This window comes from Talpa europaea (genome assembly GCF_964194135.1).
Source record: "Talpa europaea genome assembly, chromosome: 5".
Classification (NCBI taxonomy): Eukaryota; Metazoa; Chordata; class Mammalia; order Eulipotyphla; family Talpidae; genus Talpa; species Talpa europaea.
The window spans coordinates 24,061,595-24,086,469 of record NC_140071.1 but is presented as its reverse complement, the minus strand read 5'-3'; the positions used below and the strand labels follow the sequence as shown (position 1 = coordinate 24,086,469).

At 39.5% G+C, this 24,875-nt stretch overlaps 1 protein-coding gene across 1 annotated transcript in view; it reads left to right on the top strand.

Annotated features, from left to right (window-relative positions):
* Positions 1 to 1,573: 1,573 nt before the first annotated feature.
* EMB (embigin) overlaps positions 1,574 to 24,875 on the top strand; it is a gene marked incomplete at both ends in the record, with an annotated part of 35,708 nt that continues 12,406 nt past the window's right edge. Inside the window, 4 exons of the mRNA XM_084233862.1 lie at positions 1,574 to 1,688; positions 12,390 to 12,479; positions 20,267 to 20,453; positions 20,682 to 20,770. Of these exons, the coding sequence (XP_084089988.1) occupies positions 1,574 to 1,688; positions 12,390 to 12,479; positions 20,267 to 20,453; positions 20,682 to 20,770 (481 nt within the window). The remainder of the gene's footprint in view (positions 1,689 to 12,389; positions 12,480 to 20,266; positions 20,454 to 20,681; positions 20,771 to 24,875) is intronic.

Sequence of the window (24,875 nt, the reverse complement as noted above, 5' to 3'; positions counted from 1 at the left end):
CAAGGCAGAAGTATGATTTAGCAACTGGGTTTAGAAAGTCCAGCCAAGGTTTTAGAGAGTCGTGATGCAAAAATTTCAGTCTGTTAGTATCTCTCATAAAGCTTTCTTCAGAGGGCTTAACCATTATAATCTTAATTTTCTTACTGAGAAGAGTCTTTCTCTAGATTTGTCGTTCATAAAGTTTTCTAAATTAATGTGTGTGTAAATGTGTGTGTCTGTGTGTGTGTTCCTTGCCACCCATGCAGCCTATTTTGAACTTAGGGCCTGGCACAGGTAAATACTTAAAATTGCTCAATGAATTGTATTACTCATTCTCTCCACACCTGTTTAAATAATGCACACTGTTTCAAAGTGTTGCTTATTATATATGCTAAACCAGAGCAATATTTTAGTAATACATACCCATTAAAAATTAATCGTTCCTGCTTGTACTGAGCATAGCTCTTGGTTAGTACTTCAAGTTTTAAAAATTGTATCTGACATTTCCTTTTAATATTCTTTTCTGGATACTGATAATCTTTAGAGTTTATGAATATCAAATCTTACATAAGAAAAACAAAGGGAGACGAGAAAAAAGCTCATGAGAAATACTTCAAAAAGTCTTTCACTGTATTAGAGCATCCTAGAGCATCCTGCTCTTATTACTCTGTTGTAACCCAGACTCTTCCTTCCCTCTTTGATAAAGCAATTGCTTTCACTTGTTTTATTTTTTGACGAGGATCTCTGAGAATGCCCAGTTTGGGGGCTAAGCTACAGCATTCTCTTAAACAATGCTCGAGTTTGACCAAGGTCAACAGGCTTGTGCAGTTTACACAGTATCTCCTTTCAGCAGCGTTTGTTTCTTGAGCTCTAGGTGGCTCCTCAAAAACTGTTAGGCAAGCAAACAAAAGGAAAAGGAAAACACCTAGTGGGGCCTTGGGACTCTGCAACCTCAATCTGGAGAGAACCGGTTAAGCCTTCAGAGACAGGAGGAGAGCGCGCGTGTGCAGCTGGAAGCCGAGCACAGAAAGAGGAGTCCAGGGCGCGGGGCGTGTGGCCAGCGCCATGCACGAACGCAAACGTCAGGCTCCTTGCTCAGGATGCCCAGGGAGGCCCGGGGGGGAGCAGAAGAGTGTCCTCTCCCCGTCCCATCCAACCAAACCAGTGAATCCTGCAGATACCTGTGCAGGACAGTCGGCGACTTCACCTCTCCCGCGGGAGACGGGCTAGACCGCACCTGCCGGCGCCTGGCCGAGCGCCCTCCGGGTGCTGATGGAGCCGGGAGGGTGGAGGCGGGAGGATGCGTAGCGGAGGCGGCCGCGGCAGATCCGGGCGCTTCGGGGGCCGGCCGCGCGCTGCATAATTGATGGCGCGGCGGGAGGGGGGCCGGGCGCAGTTCTGGGTCGGCCTAGGGCGCGTCTCCGGGGAGAAGGGCAAGGCGGCCGGGCCCCTCCCACCCCGTCTTCTCTCGCGTGTGTGCCCTCGGGACTGGCAGCGGGCGCCCGGAGCCGGCGAGAGGGCGCGGGGACCTGGGCACCGACGGCGGGGCGCCGTGGGACCCGCCTGGGGAGCATCGCGGAGGACCGTCCACACCATGCGCGCCCGCGCCGGCTTGCGGGGTCCGCGGGCGTCTCCACCCCTTCTGCTGCTGCTGCTGTGCCTCGTCGCCTTCGCGGCGCCCCTGAGCTGGGCGGACGACCCTCCCTCAGGTGTGAGGGGTGCGGGGCGGGGGGCGCGCAGGCCGGGGCGCGCGCAGCTCGGTCCCCGCGGGCCACCCCGGCCACGGCCACGGGATGTGGGGGAGAGGCCCCGGGATGTGGGCGAGGGTGCGCTTGGGGAGCGGCGGCCGCTGCTTTCCTTTGGCCACGCTTGGGTCACCTAAGCTGAGCCTGGGACCTGGGAGGTCGGAGGCGCTTCAGCTCCAGCTTGTGAATCTGAAAGAACAGTGACCGGTGAAACCGGGACGTGGGTAATAATAGGACTGGGTGATCCTAAGAAGAGGGCGCTAGGATGTGAGGGTGCGGGCTCCTGTTGAAGTGGCAGGGTTTCTGCAAACCACAGTCCCCTGGCCAGCTCCTTTCACTTGAGTCAATGGTAAGGCTTAATGTCACCTCCTCTCTTCCTGGCAGGTGGATTGGCTCTGAGGATGTTGTTTTAGAACTTGGTTGAAATAGCAACGACTTAACAACCAAAGGCTTGCACCTCAGAGTGTGCGTGTTTGTGTGTCTTTTACACAATGGTCTCAGAAAACAATCGTTTTTGCTGTTTTTGTTGCTTATGACACTTTGAAAAAGGGAATTATGTGCAAAAGTATTTCCAAACCCTACACCAGCTTGGCGGTTTTAGCTTCACCTGTTTATAATTGCTCTTTCTGTTGCAAGTATTCCATTGAACCTACTTTCAAATTCACGGTTCTGTATTATAAATCTTAAGGTGTTAGCAGGCAATTAGGATAATAGACCACCTCGGCAGGTTGGCAGATAGGCCATCAGTAACTAACTGGATGCACCCATTCCTAGAAATTGATTTTCATAGGGCCTACCTGTAGGCCTAAGGGTTAAGTCCTGGCACTACCTAACCCATATGGCGCAGCATACCTCTTCTGTCTTGCCTGCTACTCCCCTTGGCATTGTATTTCAGTAAATCCAGTTTTTCTGCTCCCCCCTTTGTCTCTGGTGAATCCTCTTACTCCCCATGCTTCTGGCCTACACCCCAGTTCTTCAGCACAAAAAATAAATAAAAATTTGTTTTAAATTATTTCAAAAAGCAGTTGATTTTTCATGAGCTGGTAGCATGTAGACTTTTTATTGGCAATACGCTTTAAAGATGGGAAAGTAAAGAATGATTCACTTTTCATATGTGTTCTTTAAAAGTCCTACTTACAACAACAGAGATGCAACATTTTGGGTTGCTGAAATTTCTAAAGTTCTTTGCATCATTTCTTAGTCACAAATCTCTTTTTCATTCATACCATTTAATAAAGAGTTGTTCAAGATATTTCCCCCCACTGGGCTCTCCTGGAATCATCTGACCCGTTTTCATCCATCTTTCAGCTCAGAATATTGAAGTTCTGAGGATCAGTGCATTTGGGTTCATTCTAGAACTTTGGTTCTCAACCTGGCTGTTGGAATTATCAGGAACTCTATTTAAAAAAAATACTGATATTTGTGTCTTCCCTAAAAAAATTCTGGTTTAGTTTACTTGGGATTCAGCCTGGACATTAGGCATTTAAAAGCTCCCGTGTGATTTTAATCTCATTATCCTAAGCATCTTGAAAACCATAGCTGTAGTCTCCTATAGTCTCCTGCCCGCCTGTGACTATGCAGGTGCCTCTGTCTTTTCTTCTCCTTTTCCTAGTAAACCTGTACTTTAAACTGTAACAAACAAGCAGAAAAATCCCATTAAAAACACAGCTTTAAAATGATAAGCTCTGGAAAGTGGGTAGATATTTATTCCCTTAGCATTAGGGAGTCAGTTTTAAATCTACATATCAGAGGCTACTTACAAAGGAAAAGAAAAAAGTAGGAAACATGAATAAATTAACAAAAATGTAAATAAATGGGATGCTATTATATGGCAAATGTCTGTGTGTGTGTGTGTACAGTGTAAGTCCTGTCCTTTCTAATCCACTTATGCTAAAATCATGGGATAATGTGTCATATAAAAAGCAGGAAGTTAGCATCTCATTTTAAGTCAGAATTAAAAATTGTAAATCAGCCTCACTTCACTTTATAGATTCTGTATTGATCTCTACGAGATGCAATTTTTTCTTTGCTAAGGGACATTGTGAGGTTTATTGACTACTTTTTAAAATCTAAAAGATTTAAACATCTTAAAAATTAATGTTCTATAAACCTAAGACATTTGGGTCAGATTTTAACGTTCAAATGCTTATAATTTATCATATTTTCTATATAACAACTGCATGCAACTGCAATGGGTATTGCTATGCAGTTTATAGCCCTTTGGGTTACCTTTCATTATTCTTGACTTTCAGATGAGGAAATTGGAACTAGGAGGTAAAGTAGTTGCCCAAGTACACATAATTAAGCAGTGGAGCAGGAAATTTAGCATTGTTCAGTCTGACTTCAAAACATGTTTTTGTATATATAATACTCAGTTGTCTTTCTGAGATAACTAGTAAGTCTGTGAAAGTTTGGCTGCACGCACAGAAAGCACAGTTGGTAACTCTAAATGCTTGATTTGAGTAAAGTGCATGCTGGCAGTTTAAGTACTGGAATAGAGTCAGGCATAGGATCTCACCTTAACTTTTTGGCTGTTTCAATGAAATATGAAGTGAAAAATATCTTTGTAAAGGAGCAATATTACATAAATGGAAATATTCAAATGTTACTCTTCATGTGGAACAAAATGAGGGAATGGGCCATGTTGATCTTTGGAAAATGTTTGCAGAATCATTGAAATGATCAAGTGAAATAATCACTTTTAGTTTTTTGAGCACTGGGTTTACCTGCTTCCTTGATCAACTCCCTTCCTTTCTAGATACTGCCACTCCACCCCACAGCAACTGTTTAGTAATCAGTGTTTGTTGGAATAAACATTATTCAAACACCTACGTGTACCTGACATTGAAAAGCAGTTTTTGCTTTTCAAGTCTTTTAAACTTTTTAATGATAAGCCTGAAATTAATAGGATTGTATCTGATCAAAAATTTGACCCTACATTTATTATCACATTTAAAATTACATACATATTTGTTAAGAATTAGTTTCTCTAACTCTTCTTCCTGGTCTTCTGCCTCTTGTTCTCTTCCTTTTTGGAGTGGTTCCCATAAGCCATTTGGTGGGGGAAGCTCAGGGAGGCATCACCCCTTGTGGGCAGGATCCACATGGCCCAGATCAGGGAATTAGAGGCTGAGCTGAAGGCTGGTGTCCAGGTAGGAGGGCAGCCCTATGTGGGGTGTGAGAATCGGAGCGCAAGGAGGATGGGCTGCAGCAGAGGGGTAGCCAGTGCAGGGTGTCAGAGCTGCAGAGTGACAAGGACTTCTATGCAGTGGCAGGCTGACATGTGGTGTCTAGTTCTGATCAGGGGATGGATGGAGGTAGAGTGTGCAAGCAGACACACAGGGCAGGGGAGCCTGAGTGAATGAGGAAAACACCCCTTTGGGGCCAGGTGTGGCAGCCGCAGTGGAGATACTGGTTACATAGAGGATTGATTGCATAAGAATTTATTGAAGAAAACAGGATCCAGGTTTTTCTCTAGAGGTAAAGGAAATAAAAAGGAAAGTAGAATAAATCTTGTGCAAGTAGGGCCTCCCTGGTGGTCTAGGGGTTAAGTTTCAGTGCTGTCACTGCTGTGGCCTGAGTTTGATCCCCAGCCAGGGAACTAACCCACATATGGCACAGCAAGACCTCTCCTGTCTTGCCTGCTCCTCCCCTTAGCAGTGTATTTCAACAAATCTGCCTGTTCTGCTCCCCACTCTGTCACTGGTGGATCCTCTTATCCTCCCCCCTCCCCACCTCTGGCCTACACTCCAGTTCTTCTAGGCAATAAAAGAAAAATCTTGTACAGTTTTCAGCATTAGGGCAAATTCATGATTTTAAATAACTACCTGTCATGTATATCTATATAAATAGATGTATAAGTATAAATTTGTGTGTGGGTCCTGTCAACGGAATATAGAAACCAAGGTGAAGGGACTTCCATGGTACAAATTGAGCATCAAAATAAATAGTGATAATGATGCTCATGTATTATTCTTCATTGAATGATAGAGGATTTGGTGACTGCTTACTCATTGAAAGTAAGTGAATCAATTGAAAATTTGATGTGACACAAGATACTATAGTTTCAAAGTAACTTCCCATAACATTTGTGTTAATAAAAAGGGAAAAGAAGAAGAAATTGACTGTGGAGAAGCTTGGCACATACCAATTAATTAAATGATCAGAATGAAAATCCTCTGTAACAGAGAAATAAAAATTGTGTCTGATAGGATGCAAAGTAGAATACAGTACCTCTTTCAAAGTTGTCTAAATGTGTACTCAGATTCTAATCTATTAAACACAATTGTTCTGGAAATCTTGTAGGTTTCAGGGCCATAAATATCAGGAGACTGAAGCTGTTTCAGAGTGAAGAATAGAGACACATGGCAGCTAACAGCAAGGTGTGATTCTGAGCTGGAATCTATTGCTAGAAAGCACAAATAAGGACTTTTGTTGAAGTTGTAACTGAGATAGGGTGTGACGATGGGGTGGTAATGCATAAATGATAATTTACAAATTTACGTCAGTATTGGGATGATGTGAGGACATGCCCTTTGTAGGAAACAAGAGCGATGTTTTGCAGGGGAATGGGTCATCAAGTCAGCAACCAATTCTCACATGTTTCACAGGGAGAAATTTCTCATTCCGTGTATTATATATTGGGGTTGAGATTGAAAAGAAACAAAAGAATTAGTTCAACACCTAAGAAAGCTTGAGTTATGGTAGTTTAAAATCATCAGAATAGTTGAGAAATAGTCATTGTAATTAGGTACCATTTTCCAAAGGAGTATTTGGCCTCAAACAGAAACATATTGTAAGTGTTGAGACTTTTTCCTAGATGTAATCTTTGGGAGTTGGTTTTGTACAACTGACCTTACATACTTCACAATATAAGGAAAATCTGAGAAATAAACAACTTATAACACACACACACTGATGTGAAAGAAAAAACTTCATATTTTAGGCAGGTTTGCCACCCACCTCAGACTGTGCAGCTATTTCTTTTCACAACCTTTTCCCTTTACAAGGCAGCAGAGGCTCTTTCTGCCCACTTATGTCTGAGCTCTTTCTGCCCACTTATGTCTGTGCAAGAATCCTTTCCTTTCCTTTTTAACATAATGAATCTGCCCTTTTGGATATCAAAAAGAAAAAAAAAAACCTTACATTTTATTACAAATGAGTTCCATGATCTTGGTAAAACATTGTTAATGTGCACACACAGCCAAATGCCTCAAGCAACACACAGTATATGATAGCAGATTTTTTTTTTAAGAAATAGTGTTATACTTTTAATTGAAAATAAGTTATCTAGAATTTTTAAGGTTATGGTGTTTATATCATTACTGATGTAGTCCTACACCAGTAGCCTTATAATTAGAGTTCTGAGATACAGTTTGGGAAGTTAAATGTCTCATTTGATTGATCCTGAAGCTTTTGTGATTTAGCCAAGCACTGGTTTGCATTTCAAAACTCTTATCAAACACTGGGTGTCTCCTCACAAATGCCAAGGGTGTGGCAAGAATGATATAAAAAGAATCCCAAGAATTGTTCATGCTTTACAATATCTATCTAAACTATGCAGAACAAAACTTCAGGGCCACAGGCCATTTGAAGCTTATCAAACATCATGGTGTTGCAAGTACCTCAAAAATCAACGATGTACTTACCAATTTTGAAATCAGAGCTTCCTTCTTTGGCATTAGTGACATTTTGTACGGGATCATTCCCTGTTGTCAAAGTATTATAATTGTAAAATGTTTAGCAGTATCCCTGACTTGTACTTATATAGTGGGTGAGTTGTGTACCCCTTAAAGTTATGTTCAAGTCCTGATCCTTGGTACCAATGAATGTGACCTTCTTTGATAGTCATGTCTGTGTACATATAATCAGGTTAGAATGAGGTCTCACTTGACTAGTCCAAGCCCTGAACCCAATGAGTGTGGACTTTGTAAAAGAAGCGACTTGGATACAGAGACACAGACACGGGGGAAGATGGCCATGTGAATACACAGCCAGAGATGGAGTGACGGTGCTGCAAGTCAAGGAAATCCCAAAGATTGCCAGCAACCACCCCATGCTAGGACGAGGCAAGGGAGCAGTCTTCCCTAGAGCCTTCAGAAAGAGAAGGCTCAGTTCAGACATCCAGCCTCCAGAACTGGGAGAGAAGCTTCTGTGTTACCGGCTTCACCACTTTGTGATAATGTGTAGTAACAGTCCTAGGAAAGTAATATCACCTGCTATAGTTAAGTTGTAACCTCCCTCCAGTTGTGACAACCAAATTGTCTTGAGACAATTACTAAATGTCCCCTGAAGGGCCAAATCATCCCACTTGAGAACAACTGAACAAAATCGAAGTCTTATCAAAAATAACTTGGTGGGTAAAACATTTTTAAAAGCCCTCAGTCCTGGAAAATCGCAGAAACCCTTGTCAAACTTTTGGTTTTTATTAATCTTACTTGGCATGAATTTCACTGTTAAAATATAATGAACTATGTGAGGTGGTTCAAACATGAGTTTCCACACTGTCCTTTGAAATGTATTGCAAAAATCATATTTTAAAGGAAAGATCAATTTGTTTATATTCGCATCTGAGCAAGTTTTAAAAATAGTTTTACAGGGCTATATAAAAGTGTACTTTGCTCTTGTCATTAGGCTTTTTAATTGTTCGTTAGCATTTATTTTTACTAACTTTAAATGACCTTCTTGTTCAATAGTTCCCATACTATGGGAAAAATATGAGTTCCCTATGTGACCTGTCCCTGACTTAGAAAGGCTGACTTACACATGTTCCCAATGGGAATTTACTTCCTTGACAAAGCTTCTTTTATCTTAACAAAGTCTCTCTGGAGTTTAGTGTCTAGGAACCAAGGTCACCTTATCCCCTCTTTTCTTACTACCACTGCAGTTAGGAATAGCATACTGTATTCCTAGAACCCGGAGGTAGAACTCTAAATGTTCTATTTAGAAGCAATATTGGTAATTAGATATTTTAATGCTATAGTTCAGCCCTGTCACTACTTTAATGGCCTTTTCAATTTGGCATGGACCCAAGGTTATATATAGGTATTGCTTCCATGAGGAAATATATTCTGAGTTCCAAATTTCTATTGTATACATGGTATATATTAATCATTCCTAGGTTCTAGTGTTTCTGCAGTTGAGGAGTATTTTTATAATGCCATCTATCAGGATGATGGAATTAAGTTTATTAAATTTTTAATTTATGTGTATTGAAAGCAGTCCATACATATGTGTGTGAGAAAAGAGGGCTGGAGAGAATGATATCCTAATAATAGCTTTTCAACACATGCTTGTCTCTAAATGAAGACCCATCCTTCCAAGATTTTAAAATATAATAAGAGATTTGAGGGGGATTTAGAGAATGCTTATTCTTAAATAGAGGTGACTAGAACTTATTTTCTGATTTAAATAAAAGTAAATCTTATCTCCCAGTGCAGCTTTTTAGTGTTACTTATTCTCTTGTTTCTTTACCAATTTATTTCATTTAAGTGGGTCCCAGCACTAAATGTGTGTAGCTGCTACCTCAGTATTTTAAGTAGAAATCACAGGATGCTTGTATGTTTATTTCATTTGAAAACATTTATGGCACCAATTGTAAGCCCTTTTAGCAATGTCTTTATTAAAATGTATTATTTGAAAGACATTTAAATAGAGACCAATTCGCCACTGCACATGAAATTATAACAGGTGAAAATTAGGATGTTATTTAATTCTTTGTTGCAGCAACCTTGTGCCACATCTCCTTTGCAGAGGGGAAAAAAAATTGATCTCTGGAACAACTCTTAGGTGTTATTCTTTTGTGTTAGCATTTTGCCACTACTTGTAAGAGAATAGTGGAAAATTTCCAGCAATGATTAAGAAAGGTAAATATGAAAACTTGAGGACTGCCATGTTATGATCTTGGCACCATCAGACGATATTATACAACTTTTCTGACCCTCCCTTCTGTCTCTGTGAAAGGGAACACCAAGTAACAAGTCAGTGGTTGGACCTGGATTAGGATACAGAATTCTGTGTCTCCATTTCGTGTTTCTTTTTGTGACTCAGCCTAATCCTTTGAGGGAAGTATTCAAACCACATCTGCCTGAATGTCACGCCAATTTCCTTTAAACGTTGGCAGAATCAGCCCTTTGCCAACTATCCTCCTACTGACAGCAATAAGGTTTACATTTTTACTTTTTTGATTAAAAAATAACTTGGCTAAACAAAGGACTTTTCATTTTTACTGTTCTAACACCTCTGTGGAGTGCCCTGCTTCTCCACACATTTTGTATATATTGTCTCTTAAAGGGACTTTTCCAAGGCAAAAATCATAACCGTTACACGTCTTTCATACTGGAGGCTTGTGCAGTGGAATCTTGGACCTGATCAGGACTTAAATGAGAGTATAAAGTTAGGATACACTGATTTATCGTTGTGATTATATTTGTATATAATCTGATAATTGGAAGTAGGCATCACAGCTGATGTCTTAGGCAACTCCCCAAACTTCTCTACTCTTCAGGCTTGGTTTTCCTTTGCTTCCTATTTTTTCAACTTTTTTAACTTTGTATTTTTCCCAGTTCAAGCCTACACTCATTCTCTCCTTGTTCGAATGCAGGTTCCAGGTAGGCCTTTCTGTCTGGGTTCCGAAGATAAATATGGGAAAATAACCCCCAACTCCAGCTCAGTCTCTGCCTCAATTCTACCTCCTGGGTCCCTCAAAGATGAAACTAACATGCCAAGTTTATGAAATGTCCAGAACGCTTAGAGTCATCATTATGAGGATATACTACACTGACGTTTTCATAACTCTGCATCACAAAGTATGGACCTAAGTCCACATTATTATGATCCACATGTCCCTCCAGAGGTCAGCTTCATATTTCTCATCAGCATCGAGCATGCATCAAGTGTTTTCTGTATTAACTTATTTAAGTGAAATAAGAGTAATGATGACAGCGTTTTTCTACCTTATGTCACTCTTACCAACCCTGCTGTGAGTAGTAATAATAATATAGGATATCAGGTGATCTCTAAAGTCTATGGGCTTGTGTATTGAAAGCAGTCCATACATATGTGTGTGAGAAAAGAGGGCTGGAGAGAATGATATCCTAATAATAGCTTTTCAACACATGCTTGTCTCTAAATGAAGACCCATCCTTCCAAGATTTTAAAATATAATAAGAGATTTGAGGGGGATTTAGAGAACTTTCAGGATTGCTTTCAGCTCTGCAGTAGGTGAGGCTGAGAAAGAAGAGCTCCCTAGCAAGGAGGCAGAGATATCAAAGCTTATGTTGTGCAAGCTTCACTGAACAGATGATACAGTAGAAGATCTTTCTTCCATCTGCACCTTCCTGGCTCCCCATCCAGAAGTGATTAGCATCTGCTTTGATATTTCTGAGATATTTTTCTTTAATACAACCTCTAAGTGAGCTGTGCCTGATTTTTTTCCTCTGTGTGTGTGTTTGAGAGAGAAGAGAATATGAAAGGATGACTAGTACATATGGATGAAGGAAAGGTTTTATATTCCTGATAGCCCAGTGAAAAGCTCAGGGCATATTTTTCTGTATCATCACTATCAGGTTGGTTTAGTTATTTAACTCATTAAGTGATTATTCAATGGGAAGGTACATTCCACTTTGCATTCAAAGGGACCAAACCTTTGGGACCCAACTTACTGGTGAGCCAAGTCCTGCTAGGTAGATTTTTTTTTTACTAGGCAGTATTGAAAAAGCTGCATGTCAGCTGAAGCACAACAGCAGTTGTTAATTTGATAATGTTTTTCATACATGGAAGAAAAGGAAAGAACTAGAAATCTAATCTTGCACTAGGAATAACCTTCTGAGCAGAGTATAAAAATGGGGAGGAAAATAGCCAGGTTTAATTTATGTTGAATGAAATGCTTAAAGAATGCAGCCAAGTTTGCAATAATAAGCCTTTTTTCCCTCTCTGACTTGTTTGACAGAGGTGGGATAGTTTTCTTGGGAGGCAAGGTCTGTTTCCCTAAAGCCAAAGAAACAACCAGTGTGAGGGAAAAAAAAAGCAGCTTTGAGTAGAGTGGGAGAGGTGGAAATAGAAACTCTGTTTCTCTGATAAAAGTTTTCAAAAGAAGAGAGAAATGATGGAGGCAACCCAAAAGTGATTTTGGTGCAGGACAACTGAACTGTATCTGGAATAGACTTTGTAATCTGACTACCACTGGGAAGCAAGAAACACAGACCCCACTGTGTATTTTATCTTCTCCAAGCTCCAGTGCCCAAGGTCTCCTTTTTATACCTTCTTTATGCCCTTTATTGTGGTCTCTGTCCTTCTCTGTTCTTGCTGCTCTCTGCCTCTTCGTTTTTTTTTTTCCTGATACTCTTCCCTAATTCTCACTTTCTTCAGTTTCTCTATGTTTTATGAAAGAACCACAAGTGGTTAAAAAAATGAAAGTTTTTTTGAAGCTCCCTGCTGTAAATCAATAGGGAATTTTCAGTAAAAAAAAACATTGAAAGAATTAGAAATTTAATCATATTCAATAGTCTGGTATATTTCTAAGTATCTGTGGAGCAGATAAGACCTAGTTATCCAAAGCTGCTTGAAATATTTTTCTAGTAGTATACAATATACCGTTTAGAACTAACATTAGATCATCACTTAATCTTAATACTAAACTGTAATCACATATTCTTTTTCTTACAGCTTCACCTTTTACAAGTCTACCTCTCCGAGAAGAAATGATGGCAAAATACACCAACTTTTCCTTGGAGAGTCATAACATATCATTGACTGGTAAATGTATCATATTTCAAATAACACTGTGTCCAAGTTTTTATTTTTCATTAAAGACACTTTTTCTTCTTTTTTGAAGTACCAACTCCTGCTCATGGTCCGAGAGAGAAACGCCAGCGCGTTACACACTGTGCGCGTTACACACTGTACAGTAATACAATCTGATGGGAGTCTGATTAATGAGGACATTGTGCCCCGTGTGCAGGAACACAGCAGCTAGTCCAGACGTGGGAGGACTAAGAAGGATTCAGGGGGAGTCTGGGGGACACCTGGGAAGAGGGGAAGGTTCACTTTGATTTGCAGGTTTTTTTTTTTGTGGTAACATTGGTTTACAAAATTATATGTGATTCAGAGGCACCTAATAACACCGCCTTGGATTCCCCGGGATTCGTGTCACCACGGTACCCATCACCGATGCCTCTAGTCCACCATGAGAGTCCACTGTGCTCCCTCCCCGTGGCAATACCCCGCTTTTCCTCTTGAAGCCTCAATTCCGCAGTCAGATTTCTAGGAGTTGTTGCAGATATTTTTTATGTTTCCATCAATTCGGTACATCTGCTGACACCACTCTTCATTGATGGAATTTATGCATCCATTGGAACACCTTGAGGCAGAGAAATTAAAGGTGCTATCACATGAGTCAGTTATAGAGCTGTGGGAAAATGGGTAGGGGATTTGAAAATAAAACTCAGCTTGGTGTTCTCTGTCACAGTTTGAATTCCAGAGTTTCAAAAGTAATTTCAGAGTTCTTTAAATGACTAAGAGTAGATATTTGTTTTGGTAACAATATTAAAGTGAAAGTGTATTCAGAATTTAAAATGTTTTAAGCTTGCTTATTAAGTCACTGAATTTCATCTAGCAATAAATATGGACTTTAACTGTCCTCTGGTCTTGAGATCTGTTTATGTGTTTCCATACAATATGAATAAACAAATGTGGCACTCCCTCTGTCCCATTATCTGATACCATTGGAACATTTGCACTGAGCTCTTTGGTGGAACATTTCTGTGACTTTGTGCAAATCCTTATTGTTCCCCAGTGTCTGCAGCCCAACATTTGGAGTTTAGTCTTACTTGTAAAAACTAATCCTCACTTCTGTGTTGTTATTTACTCTTTTACAGTTTGCACTTTCTGGTTGGTTTCCTCTGTTGGGAAATGTTTCTTTGTGAGTGATTCATTGAAATATGGTTGCTCTTCCTTTGACATAGTAATGGTGACAATAGCACTTCCCTTACTTACCCAGTGATGCTGGAGCCTGGCGGGTAAAATGATCAGGTGCCCAAGAGCAAGAGCACTTGGTTGGACGGTTTAACTCTTAACCACTTAACCACAGTATTCTTATTGTTGTGAAGGGACCGGTGTTCACAATTGCTCATCATTTCCCTTCTGCATTGAACTTGGCTTTTCACTTCCTTCCGGAGCACTGAATTTCAGCATACCCCAAATGTAAGCAAGCAGCAGTGTGTGACCATAGCTCACACATGCTGTCTCCTCCCACCTGCTGGTTATCTAATTTTCTCTTAAAAATTCCTGCTAGACAACTAGTAGAAAATCATAGAAATCTGGCTGTGGAACTAACAGACAACCAGAAGGGAGGGGAGGAAACAGAACAAAATGGGACTTCTAGCATAAGTGTTGTATGGAACCTGATCCTCTCTCTTCGCATCCCTCCTGCTATTGTTCAAATCCTTCAGATGTTTGAGAAGTCAAAGGCTATATCACAAATAAAGTACATATGGAGAAAGCACATATGTAATGTATTTAAGTTAAGTTGGTTATTTCAAGTGTTATGATTCCTAAATAGAGCCACGGAGGTCTAAATGGGTGTCATTTCTTAGAAGACTACAATTTGCTTAAAGGTCCTGTGCAGATGTAAATTACTGAGAGGTTTTAGAACATTTTTTAAAAATACAGTTCAGGAACTAAACAAGTGGGCATAGTCTAAGAAATATAGATATCATAGATGTTTTTGCAACACTAATAAAACTGCAGAAATGCATCCCAACTGTAGAATTTTGGGTAGTTGAGACACTATTCATTGAGTTCAATAGGAACATCTGTTGGTTAACCAACAAATATTTTAATACTAGAGGTAAAACTTTTAATATATTTTTGATGCTTATGATTTCTTGGCAGGAAGGAAAGCAGAAGCACCTGCAAAGTATTATAAGAAGGATGAGATATAATAAGTAGGGCTTGGAGGAGGGACTGCCACAAAGAAATGTTACCTTGTAGTTTCAATCATGTAAATGCAGCATTTAGGGCCTCCCTGGTGGCACAAGGATTGGGACGCGACCTATGGGGCTGTCCTCAGCCACTGCAGCATGAGTTCAAGCCCGGCTGGGGAGTTGCCCACATGGTGCAGCAGGCCTCTCCTTGCTCCCTCGCTGCTCCCCTCAGCGATGTTCTGTTCCCCACTCGTCACTGGTGAATCCTCTCACCCCCCATACCTCTGGCCTGTACCTCAGCTTTTTGTGTGCATAAAGGAATAAATATTAAAATAAAAGAAGCATTTAGTTGAACATGTGAATATCTAAAATGTATTGAGCACACCATTTATTATCATATTGTTTTACAGATGCATTATAAAATTATTTAATATTCTATTAATATTTTCTATTACAACCATGATTCAGTAGTTTACAAGTGATAAATAATTTCTTTACATTGTCATGAGGATTTTGTATCTTGGAGAGCTGGTATGTAATGTTGGTTCTGAGACTTTGGATTCAGCCACACTGAAATTTGAGATTCAGCCCTGTCCTTATCTTTATGCCTGATTTTAAGGAGATAGCCCATCTTTGCCTCAGCTTCATCATCTATGAAGTAGAGATGATATTTGTGGAATTAATCTCATAGAACTTCTGTGAAGACTAAATGACAGAATCAGTGATAACTTTTCTTGTATTTCCCAATGAGATATATGGTTGGAGAAAGGAAGGGGCAATTATTGGCCAATTAATTTATTAGTATATATAATAGCTCATTTAATCCTTTCTGCAATCTCATAAAAAAAGTATTGTCCCATTTTACACATGAGGAAACTGAGTTGCCCAACATAAAGGTGCTTTGTTTCACCCTGTGAGTGATCATAGGTCAGGAAGCCTAGATATCAGGCTGCTCGTTGTGAAATGGTGGTAATAATGTCTATCTTAGCTTCCTACTGTGTTAGAAGGCCCCAATGAGCCACATCAAAAACAGCAAGGTGCCCCGGGATCACCTTCTGCATTGTAATTATCTCTGCAATGCCTACTGCTAGGAGTGATAATCCTGTCAAGTTTCCTTGCCAGTCCTCTCCCAAGAAAGATGGTTTGTCTTCAACTCCATGAGGTGTGAAAGAAATAATGCAAGAAGTCAAAATAGCCTTTTTTGGGTGTTCTGACTTGCAGAGTTTTCTGCAGTTCCACTGGCTACAATAAGAGTAGGTCATCCGGTTCTGAGCAGGGTGGTCCTGCAGAGTTAGACCATTAGGATGAGTGATCTTCAGCTCAGACCCTAGATAAGATAGAAGTGTCCAAAGGCGTTGCCTTGAAGCAGCGTCTCAGTGGAGTTTTGCTGGCTGTGAAAGTTTCCTGGATTCTTCAATAGATGGTCCATCTACAACTGTCCTGCACATTTTGACCTTTTGAATCTCCTTCCTTCTCTATGAGTTAAGATCTCCTTTCATATACTAGCAAGGGGATAAACCAGAGCAGTTCAGCCTGCTGAGGATGCATGCAGCACCTGCAGAGATGGTAGCTACTAGGAAAGAGACTGCTGAAATGCGAATCCCTTAATGGGGGGGGGGGGGAATAGTGCTGACTAATTTCACTTGCATCCTCAGATTTCATCCATCTTGTTGCACATTGCCAAAATTCCTTCTTAAGATTTTGAGATATTCCATTGTGTATATAGATCATATTTTGGGGAGACACTCATCCATCAGTGGACATTTGGATTGTTTTTATGTCTTGGCTATTGTAATATGATGTATCTGAAATAGTCAAACACAAACAAAGAATAGAATGGTTGCCAGGGAGTGGGGGAGAGAAATGGGGAAGTGCTGGACAAAGGAATTAGTTTCTGTTAGGCAAGATGAATAAGTTCTAGAGATCTACTTTACAACATGGTACCTTTCAAATAACAATACTGTACCAGACACTTAAATGTCTGTTAAGATGGTATATGACATGTTAAGTGAGCTCACTACACTTAAAAAACATACTTTTTATGCATGTGAAAGGTTTCAGTCAGTTAAATAGTCAAAGTTTTAATTTAGAAGGACAGCTTTGGTATTGTTATAGAAAATATGTGGAGGAAGAGAAATTAGCCAAGAGAAGTTTGAGGTAATTTGGTTGGTCTTGGTGAAAGATAATGAAGGTATAGGGGAGGGAAAAGCTTTCCTTGACTCTTATAGTGTCCTTGACTGGGTCTAAAAATTTACCTGACAAAAACAGGTTAATTAACAGAAAAAAAAAACCTACAAATTTAAGAGAAGTTTTGTGTGACACAAGGGTCTTCTTAAGGAAATGATTTGATGAAGAATGGACAGTCCTGGGAGGGGATATGATATATCACAGAGTATGAGGTTGAGTGTAATAAACTAAGGGAAACTTAGCATGGCCTCTTTGTTAGTATTTGCTTTTTCTGGACTCCCTCTATATTTAGAGATAAGGATGCTCCTTTCCTGGTGTATAGTGGGCAACTCACATGAGGATTTTATGATCTATTTCATGAGAGAAGGGCACGGGGCAGGGATGGTGGTTGGAATGACCTGCTATTTCTCAAGCTCCTTGAGTTAAAAATATCCAGTATGCCAATATAACATAGCTTGCTAATCCAAGGACCTATTGTTGTAAAGGGGATTAGAGGAAATTGGGCAAATATGATTGGTATTTCAGAGATTAATTAACTGAATTCTGCATGTGATTCAAAGTCATGCATCAGTGAAGAGAAGGTTAATGGGTCTTCCACGAATGTATTGTGTTTGAAGTATCTGTGGTATATCTGGGTTTAGATGCTCAGTAGATGCATGGAGTTAAGGATCTGGGACTAAAGAAGGAAGTCTTGAGTAGAACCAAGAGTTTTGCAAATAAAAGATGCTAGAGATAATAATTGGAGCCAACGTGGGAGTATCATATTGAAAAGTAAAGAGGCCATATAGCAAGATCCCATAAAACACCCATATTTTAAGGGGGTTGTGCTAGCAAAATCATGCTAGAATCATGGCATGGAAGCAGAGTAAAGGGAATTTAAAGGAGTAGGTAGTCACTGGCAATGTCTGATTTTTCAGAGACATCAAATAAATTGAGAGCCCTGGAAAGAGGTGGTCAGGTGAAATAATTAGGCTGTTTTTAACTTAAGAGAAAGTACATTTTGTACTGTGATAACAGGATATGCTCCTTTGAAGTGACCGTGTGGGTGAGGACAGACTGTATAGGGAACTTTTAAGAAGTTGACTAATGAAGAACATTCTTTGAAAGAGAGATAGGATCTAGTGGGTTTGTTTTTATGTACAGTTTGTAGAAACATTGTAGTAGCTGTACAACATAATAGCTTGATATATGTGTGTACTGTGAAATGATTACCGCAATTAGTTTAGCTAATGTCCATCACCAGGACTGAATACGTTTTACGGGTACAACTTTACCGGAGCTAAAGGTGTACGGAAGAAAATCTACAGAAAAAAGAAATTCAAGACTGAATATCATAGATCTTGAGTATTTCCCCCTGTAACTTGTATCTGGAATAACTTTGGGCATGTAGTAGGTGCTCATCAAATCTGCTAAAATGTGTAGATCCCTTCAGATACTCATTTCCCCCTTATGTTATTGAATCTTTCTAAGGTCTTTCTATACCCAGGGTTTTTGTTATTTTTTTTTCTTCTTGAGCAGAAAGTTCAATTTAGCAATTTTGGAATTACATGAGTGTCTATTTCAAGCATGTGCTCACAAAGCATTTCACCCTAGCTGTGTTTCACTGTTTGCAAACTCTGCACCTGACCATTGCTTAAGGAAGCATTTTTGTAAAGTTTTAGATAGAATTAAAAGTGAAATTATGCTATTTTATTAAAGTTCTCAGATCTTTCTACATTTTGTTTCTGTTCTACTATTAATGGTGTCATACCATTATTGAGTGCGATTTTGGGAAATATGTTTATATAATGTATCTTTTCCAAACACAATCCTTTCCTTTCCCTTAAGAAGTTAAACCAGGACCTCCCTGGTGGTGCAAGGAGTTAAATCTCAGCACTATGAAGCTACCCACAGTCACTGCAGCACTAGTTCGATCCCTGACCAGGGAGCTAATCCATATGGCACAGCAGACCTCTCCTGTCTCACCCTTCCTTGCTTTACTTTATTGTTTTATTGCCCATGTGTAAATCCCTAAATAAATAGATTAGCTGTATTTTTTTTCTAAAAACATGTTTTTTAAGGATGTTACAAGTTTTAGGATTTTCTCTCTCCCATTTCTGATTTGTCAAACAAACCAGATTATTCATCTTGTAGAATTCACAAACTGGATTTGGTTTACTTGCATGGGGTATAGTTTAACATGTCTTCATATCTTCTGTATTTCTTGTAAACTGGTAATTGGATCTAGAAGTCTCTGTCAGTTTCAGGACCCCTCCCCCTTTATATTGATGGAAAAGATGGCTTTCTAGATAGTCAGGTGTTCTTCCTCAGGAGACATAATTCTGTTTTTCAGAGTTGATGATCCTTTTTTGAGATGAGTACAGCAGTTGGTGCAAAATGCTGAGATCCATGATTCATTAGGGATTGCAACATAAGTGAATTCTGTTTCTATGGTATCTTCATTTGCTCGAATTCTAAAAAGAAAAAAATTCTTCTTCCACTATGTGGTTACCAGTGGTACAAGTAGTGTACTTGCTTGACAATTTCGCCCTTTATTTACCATGGTCCATTTTTTTAAAAGATGTCTAGGGCGGCCTCCCTGGTGGCACAAGTGGGTTAAGCACTGCACTATGAAGCAATCTGAAGCCTCTGCAGCATCAGTGTGATCCCCGGCGGTCAGGGAGCAGCCCACATGGTGCAGCAGACCTCTCCTACTCACCCGCTCTCCCCTCAGCAGTGTATTTCAGTCAGTCTGCCTGTTCTGTTCCCCGCTCTGTCTCTGGTGAATCCTCTCAACCCCCACATCTCTGGCCTGTACCCCAGCTTTGTATGCATAAATAAATAAATCCTTAAAAAAAATTAAAAAAGATGTTTATACAGATCCTCCATGAATGAGTTGGCACTATGTCCGATTCCATGAAAATTCAGAAATACAGGGTGTTTAACTTCTGTCTTACATCTGTACCTTCATCCATTCCCTATGAGTTCTTAGAAGATTGTATATCACAATAGCCCACATCATGCACAAAGTATTCCCGTAATAATTCCAAACAACATGATTACTGAAAGGAGAAAACTATCACTCAAGTCTCTCCCCACTAGTTTTGTTTTACAGTTGTGCTGTTTGTACACTGCCAAAGCATATGGCACTTACAGAGTTCTCTCCCTTATACTCTTGTTAGCTAGACATTTTAAGGAGGTTTAGATCTTGGCCTTAGGCTTTTGCTGTCCTGTTAATGTTAGCAAAATTTTTCTTCAACTGTACCTATGAAAGAATAATAAAAGGAACCAAATCTATGTTGATGGAAGAATAATTCCTCAAAAGAATTTCACATTAAGAAACTGTTGGTAGGATATTATCATCAATGATTTAAACTGTCTTATATATTGGCTGTCCCTAAATGTAACTTTAACATCTTTTTCTGTTATTGTTGTTTCTTTCCTTTTTTATAGAACAGTCCAATGTGCCAGTAGAAAAAAATATCACTTTAGAAAGACCTACTAATGTAGAACTCACATGCCAATTTAAAGCATCTGGGGATTTGAAGTCAGTAAATGTGACTTGGAAAAAAGGTGACAAACCACTGGAGAATAATTATCAAGTCAATGTATCAGGAAACATCCTGTATACACAATACATGTGAGTATATAAAATTTTAACTTGCACGGCTAGATGAAATTAGCTAAAATATGAATATTTTTGCTGAGCATTCTTTCCTTTGCTGTCAACTGAATGTTAAGCTCATACACTAATTTGCATATTTACAGAATTGTTTCTATTTTAAAAGTGTGATTAATAGCCTGATTTTTCATTTTCATTAAGTTTTTTGAGCACTAAGACCATCTTAATAACTTAAATTATCCTTAGGTTCACCATCATTAGTAGTGAACAAATGGGAAGTTATTCCTGTTTCTTTGGAGAAGAAAAGGAACAAAGGGGCACCTTTCATTTCAAAGGTCAGTACTAATAATTTATAGAGTAATAACTTTAGACTTATGTTCTTAGAGTTCTAAATCCCCTGATTTTTAAAATTATTGCAATACTAAACATAATGCAGCTGGAAGAAGGTCATGTGCTGTCCATTGAATCGTAAGTGGTGACCTTGAAAGTGGAACCTTCCAGTGCTGCTTCCCTGCGGGAGGCTTTGCACCTCCCAATGTTGCGTGTGATAGGGTTCATGTGTGTCCCAGAGATTGAATAATCACTGGTACACACTGGGCTAAAGTTTAGCCAGCTCAGGTTGATTGCAAGAAAAGACTCCTGACAGCAGGAGGGGGTCCTAGGGAGGACCTCTTACTGATAAGATTGGGCTTCCTTTTTATAGGAAGTCTTGGGAACTTTCTGCTTTTCTGGTGCTTTTCTGACACCCTGTGATTTTTTCCTTTGCCACCGGATTGAGCTGTATGAAGTGACCACAACTAGCATTTGTCTCTATGTCTTTGGTGGTCACCAGCCTTGCTAGCAAGATTTCAGCTTTCTCACTAATCCACTCCCACTTCCATTGCCCTCCCCCTGTTTAAAGCACAGGTTTTTGTTCAAGGGGTCCTAGGGAGGACCTCTTACTAATAAGGTTAGGCTTCCTTTTTATAGGAAGTCTTAGGAACTTTCTGCTGTTGTGGTGCTTTTCTGATGCCCTGTGACTTTTCTCCTTTGCCACCGGATGTGGCTGTATGAAGTGACTACAAACTAGCATTTGTCTCTATGTCTTTGGTGGTCACCAGCCTTGCTAGCAAGATTTCAGCTCCCCCACCAATCCACTCCCACTTCCATTGCCCTCCCCTAGTTTAAAGCACAGGTATTTGTTCAAAAGATCAGGCTTCCAGATTATTTTAAATCATAGTGTCTCTGGAATTTATTTATTTAGGTCTGCTCAATTCAGAGCACTTCTAGTAGCCCTCTAAGTGTCAAGTTATTCCATACCTAGACAGGGAGAATATAGTTTCATGTTTTGTGTCAATCTCTCCAGGATTTGGGATTTGGGGGAGCCATAAAACTTAAAAATAATACAGAGATGCACAAAAAGTTTGCCTGCTTCTAATCTCTTATAACCCCAGGATAATATTTCAGTGTTTCCCCTTAGACAAACTATTTTATTCTTACCATCATTAAACCAAAACTTTAAAGGTCTCAATCTCATAATAAAGACTGGTAGGTTGAGCTGAATCCTTACCGTCATGGAAAGCCAATCTTGTGTGGTGGTTCAGTGAACCACAGTGTCTGTGCTGGGATTTGGGAAATTCAGTCTGTTGCTTTTTAAGTATTTTGGGCTTAGTGTCAAATTCATTTCCTAGGGTACATGGACATTTTTCTCTAATTTTCCTAAAACTTGTAATGTGTGGAAAACTGGTCTGACAAAATATGGACACCTTCCACAAGTCCCCACCAATATAGAATGGCCCGTTTTATTTTATTTTATTTTTTAAAGATTTATTTATTTATTTACACAAGCACTGGATACAGTCAGAAGTGCGGGAGGGTGAGAGAATTCACCAGAGCCAGAGTGGAGAGCAGAACAGGCAGACTGACAAAATACACTGCTGAGGGGAGCAGTGGGTGGCAGAAGAGGTCTGCACGCCATGTGGGACTCTCGCCGGGTGGCCGGGGATCGAACCGGCGCTGCAGAGGCTGCGGGCAGCTTCACAACTCAGCGCTCAACCGCTGCGCCACCGGGAAGGTGCAGAATGGCCTGTTTTAGCATCACCATGGTTACTTCTATGTACCAAATTCTCTCTGCACTCACAGACTTGCCCCTACCACCTTCTTTCTTCTCTCTTTTCTTTCCTTCCTTCTAATGAGCTAACTAAAAGTATCTTGAACATATACCCCCCCCCCATACGCACACCCCACACCTCCAACCCCACTCAATATTTACTGAGTTTCCCATACATATATAAATATGGCCTTTAGTTTTTGAGGAAATATTCATTAAATACTGAGACTCAAAAGTGCTTCCAAAAAATTCAACTTTAAAAATGATTCCTTTCTAAATAGTACTGGTTTATTTATTTATTTATTTATTTATTTATTTTTAAATAGCTGCAGTTATGCCTGGTCAAAGTTTAAGTGTTGAATATGCTACATTTTTTCTTACTCCATTTTAATGATATATGTAAATTATTATTTAGAAATGATCATTCTTACCTATCATATAACCAATAAAAAAATGTTACCTTTCATTATGCCAATAAATTTAATGCCATGTAGTGTTAGAGAAGGCTTCTCGGTTCCTTATCTATTTTGAAATAACGAGGCTGATGCAGGCTGGTATCAGAAGTGCCAACACAGGGCCAGGGGGTATTTATTTTTTCTCTTTTTATAGTTTTCTTGAAGCAGGTTAGTTCAGTTTATTAGTTTTTAATTCCCAGTTAACATTAATGCAACTGTTGAGTATGTACTGTATCTTAGAGATATTTATACAGTTAATGAGTTGTGCTCTTCCAGCTCCTCTTTGTTACAATAATAATTCTCTGTAATTCATCTAAATTGACTATTGCTTGGTTAATCATTTCATTTGAGCACAGTTTAGAAGCATCTACAGAAAATTCAGATTATAGTTATTTAATTAGATTTGTAAGGCTTATAAAATTGTATATATTATTGTAAGTATTCTATTATTTTTTCTCCAATGGGTTGCTTGTGGCTTTTCCTAAGAAGGAGTGTTATCTTTCCTTGGCAGCACTACAGTTAAGTGTGGATGAAAAGCATATTTTGTCCTGCATTTTAAATTAGGCCAGAATTTTCTTTTTTTGCTATTGAGTACATGAGTCAACTGTGGTGCATGAGCCTGACTCTACAGAGTAGTTCATCAGCAAAGTTCTTGCTTCTGCTTTTATGGGAGCTGTTTGATTTATTACTACAAGGTTGTAAAAGGACTTCAGCAGCACTTATGAGAACAATGCAAAAATACATGCTGACTATGTGTGTTTGGCTTTTGATGCCAGTGCAAAGAAGATAGCAAAAAAGCACACTGCAAGTTCACAACTGCTACTGTGCTGGTGATTACTGTTGCCCCCCAAAAAGATGAGTGATGGTCAATACTATTTCTCAGAAGTGAGCCAGATATTCTGAGGTAGTTGTGGAAAATTTACATTACTCATCAGTGTTAAAATATCTTAGGAGAAAGGCACAGAAATTTAGTTGATAAAGGACAAGTAATAGGACAGGGAAGTTTTTATGAGTCATGGTCAAATTTTGATGATATTGAGTGCTATTACAATCCGTCTTGGCCTAGGATTCAAAGTATGGAGGGACAGCATAATAGAATCAGTGAGTGGAACATGTGAAAATATGGAGGAGTAAAACTATAACCCCAAAATTATAATTAAAAAAATAGAATCATTTGAAACCTCAGTTTCAAGCCTCATTGTCTGTTTCGGGATCTTTAACCATACACAAAAACCTTTCCCTGATTTGATAATACCTAAATATCTTGAATTAAAATGACACTTAGGTGAGTTTTTTGTAATCCACAAATATGTCAATATAAATCTCCAACCTTGCTACCGCATCAGCTTTCACTTTTCACATAGTCCTGCATTTTAAAATGCTTAGATTTTAAACCCACCTATGTTTATACTAGCTTGAATCAGTAATTTGACTATCTTCAAACCTGGATTCTTCCAACCCCAAGACTTTCTTTGTAGACTGTTTTACCCAAAGTTCCACAAAGTCATGAGGGCATCTTATAATACTGTATCACTGTCCTTAAATTCATAAGTATTTCCAGAATCAGCAGTGACCCAGAACCAACTGTGACCTCTGGCATGGCACAGTTTAAACAAAGTTCTCTGAGCCTTTTGCAGTTTACATCCACACTGCTGTTATTGGCTATGTGTATAGCATAGCAAAACAGTAGTTAATATTGTCTTGGTCATTATGTAGGGCATGGTCAAGAAAACAGAAGAGATGTGGTCATTATGTAGGGCATGGTCAAGAAAACAGAAGAGATGAAAAGAAAAACAGAATTTTGGTTTTGTTTCTCTGTGACATCCCTCAGTTACTGTCAGTTATCTGCTGTTTACCCTGACCTTAACATTTAATTGGGATAGTTTATTAGCCACG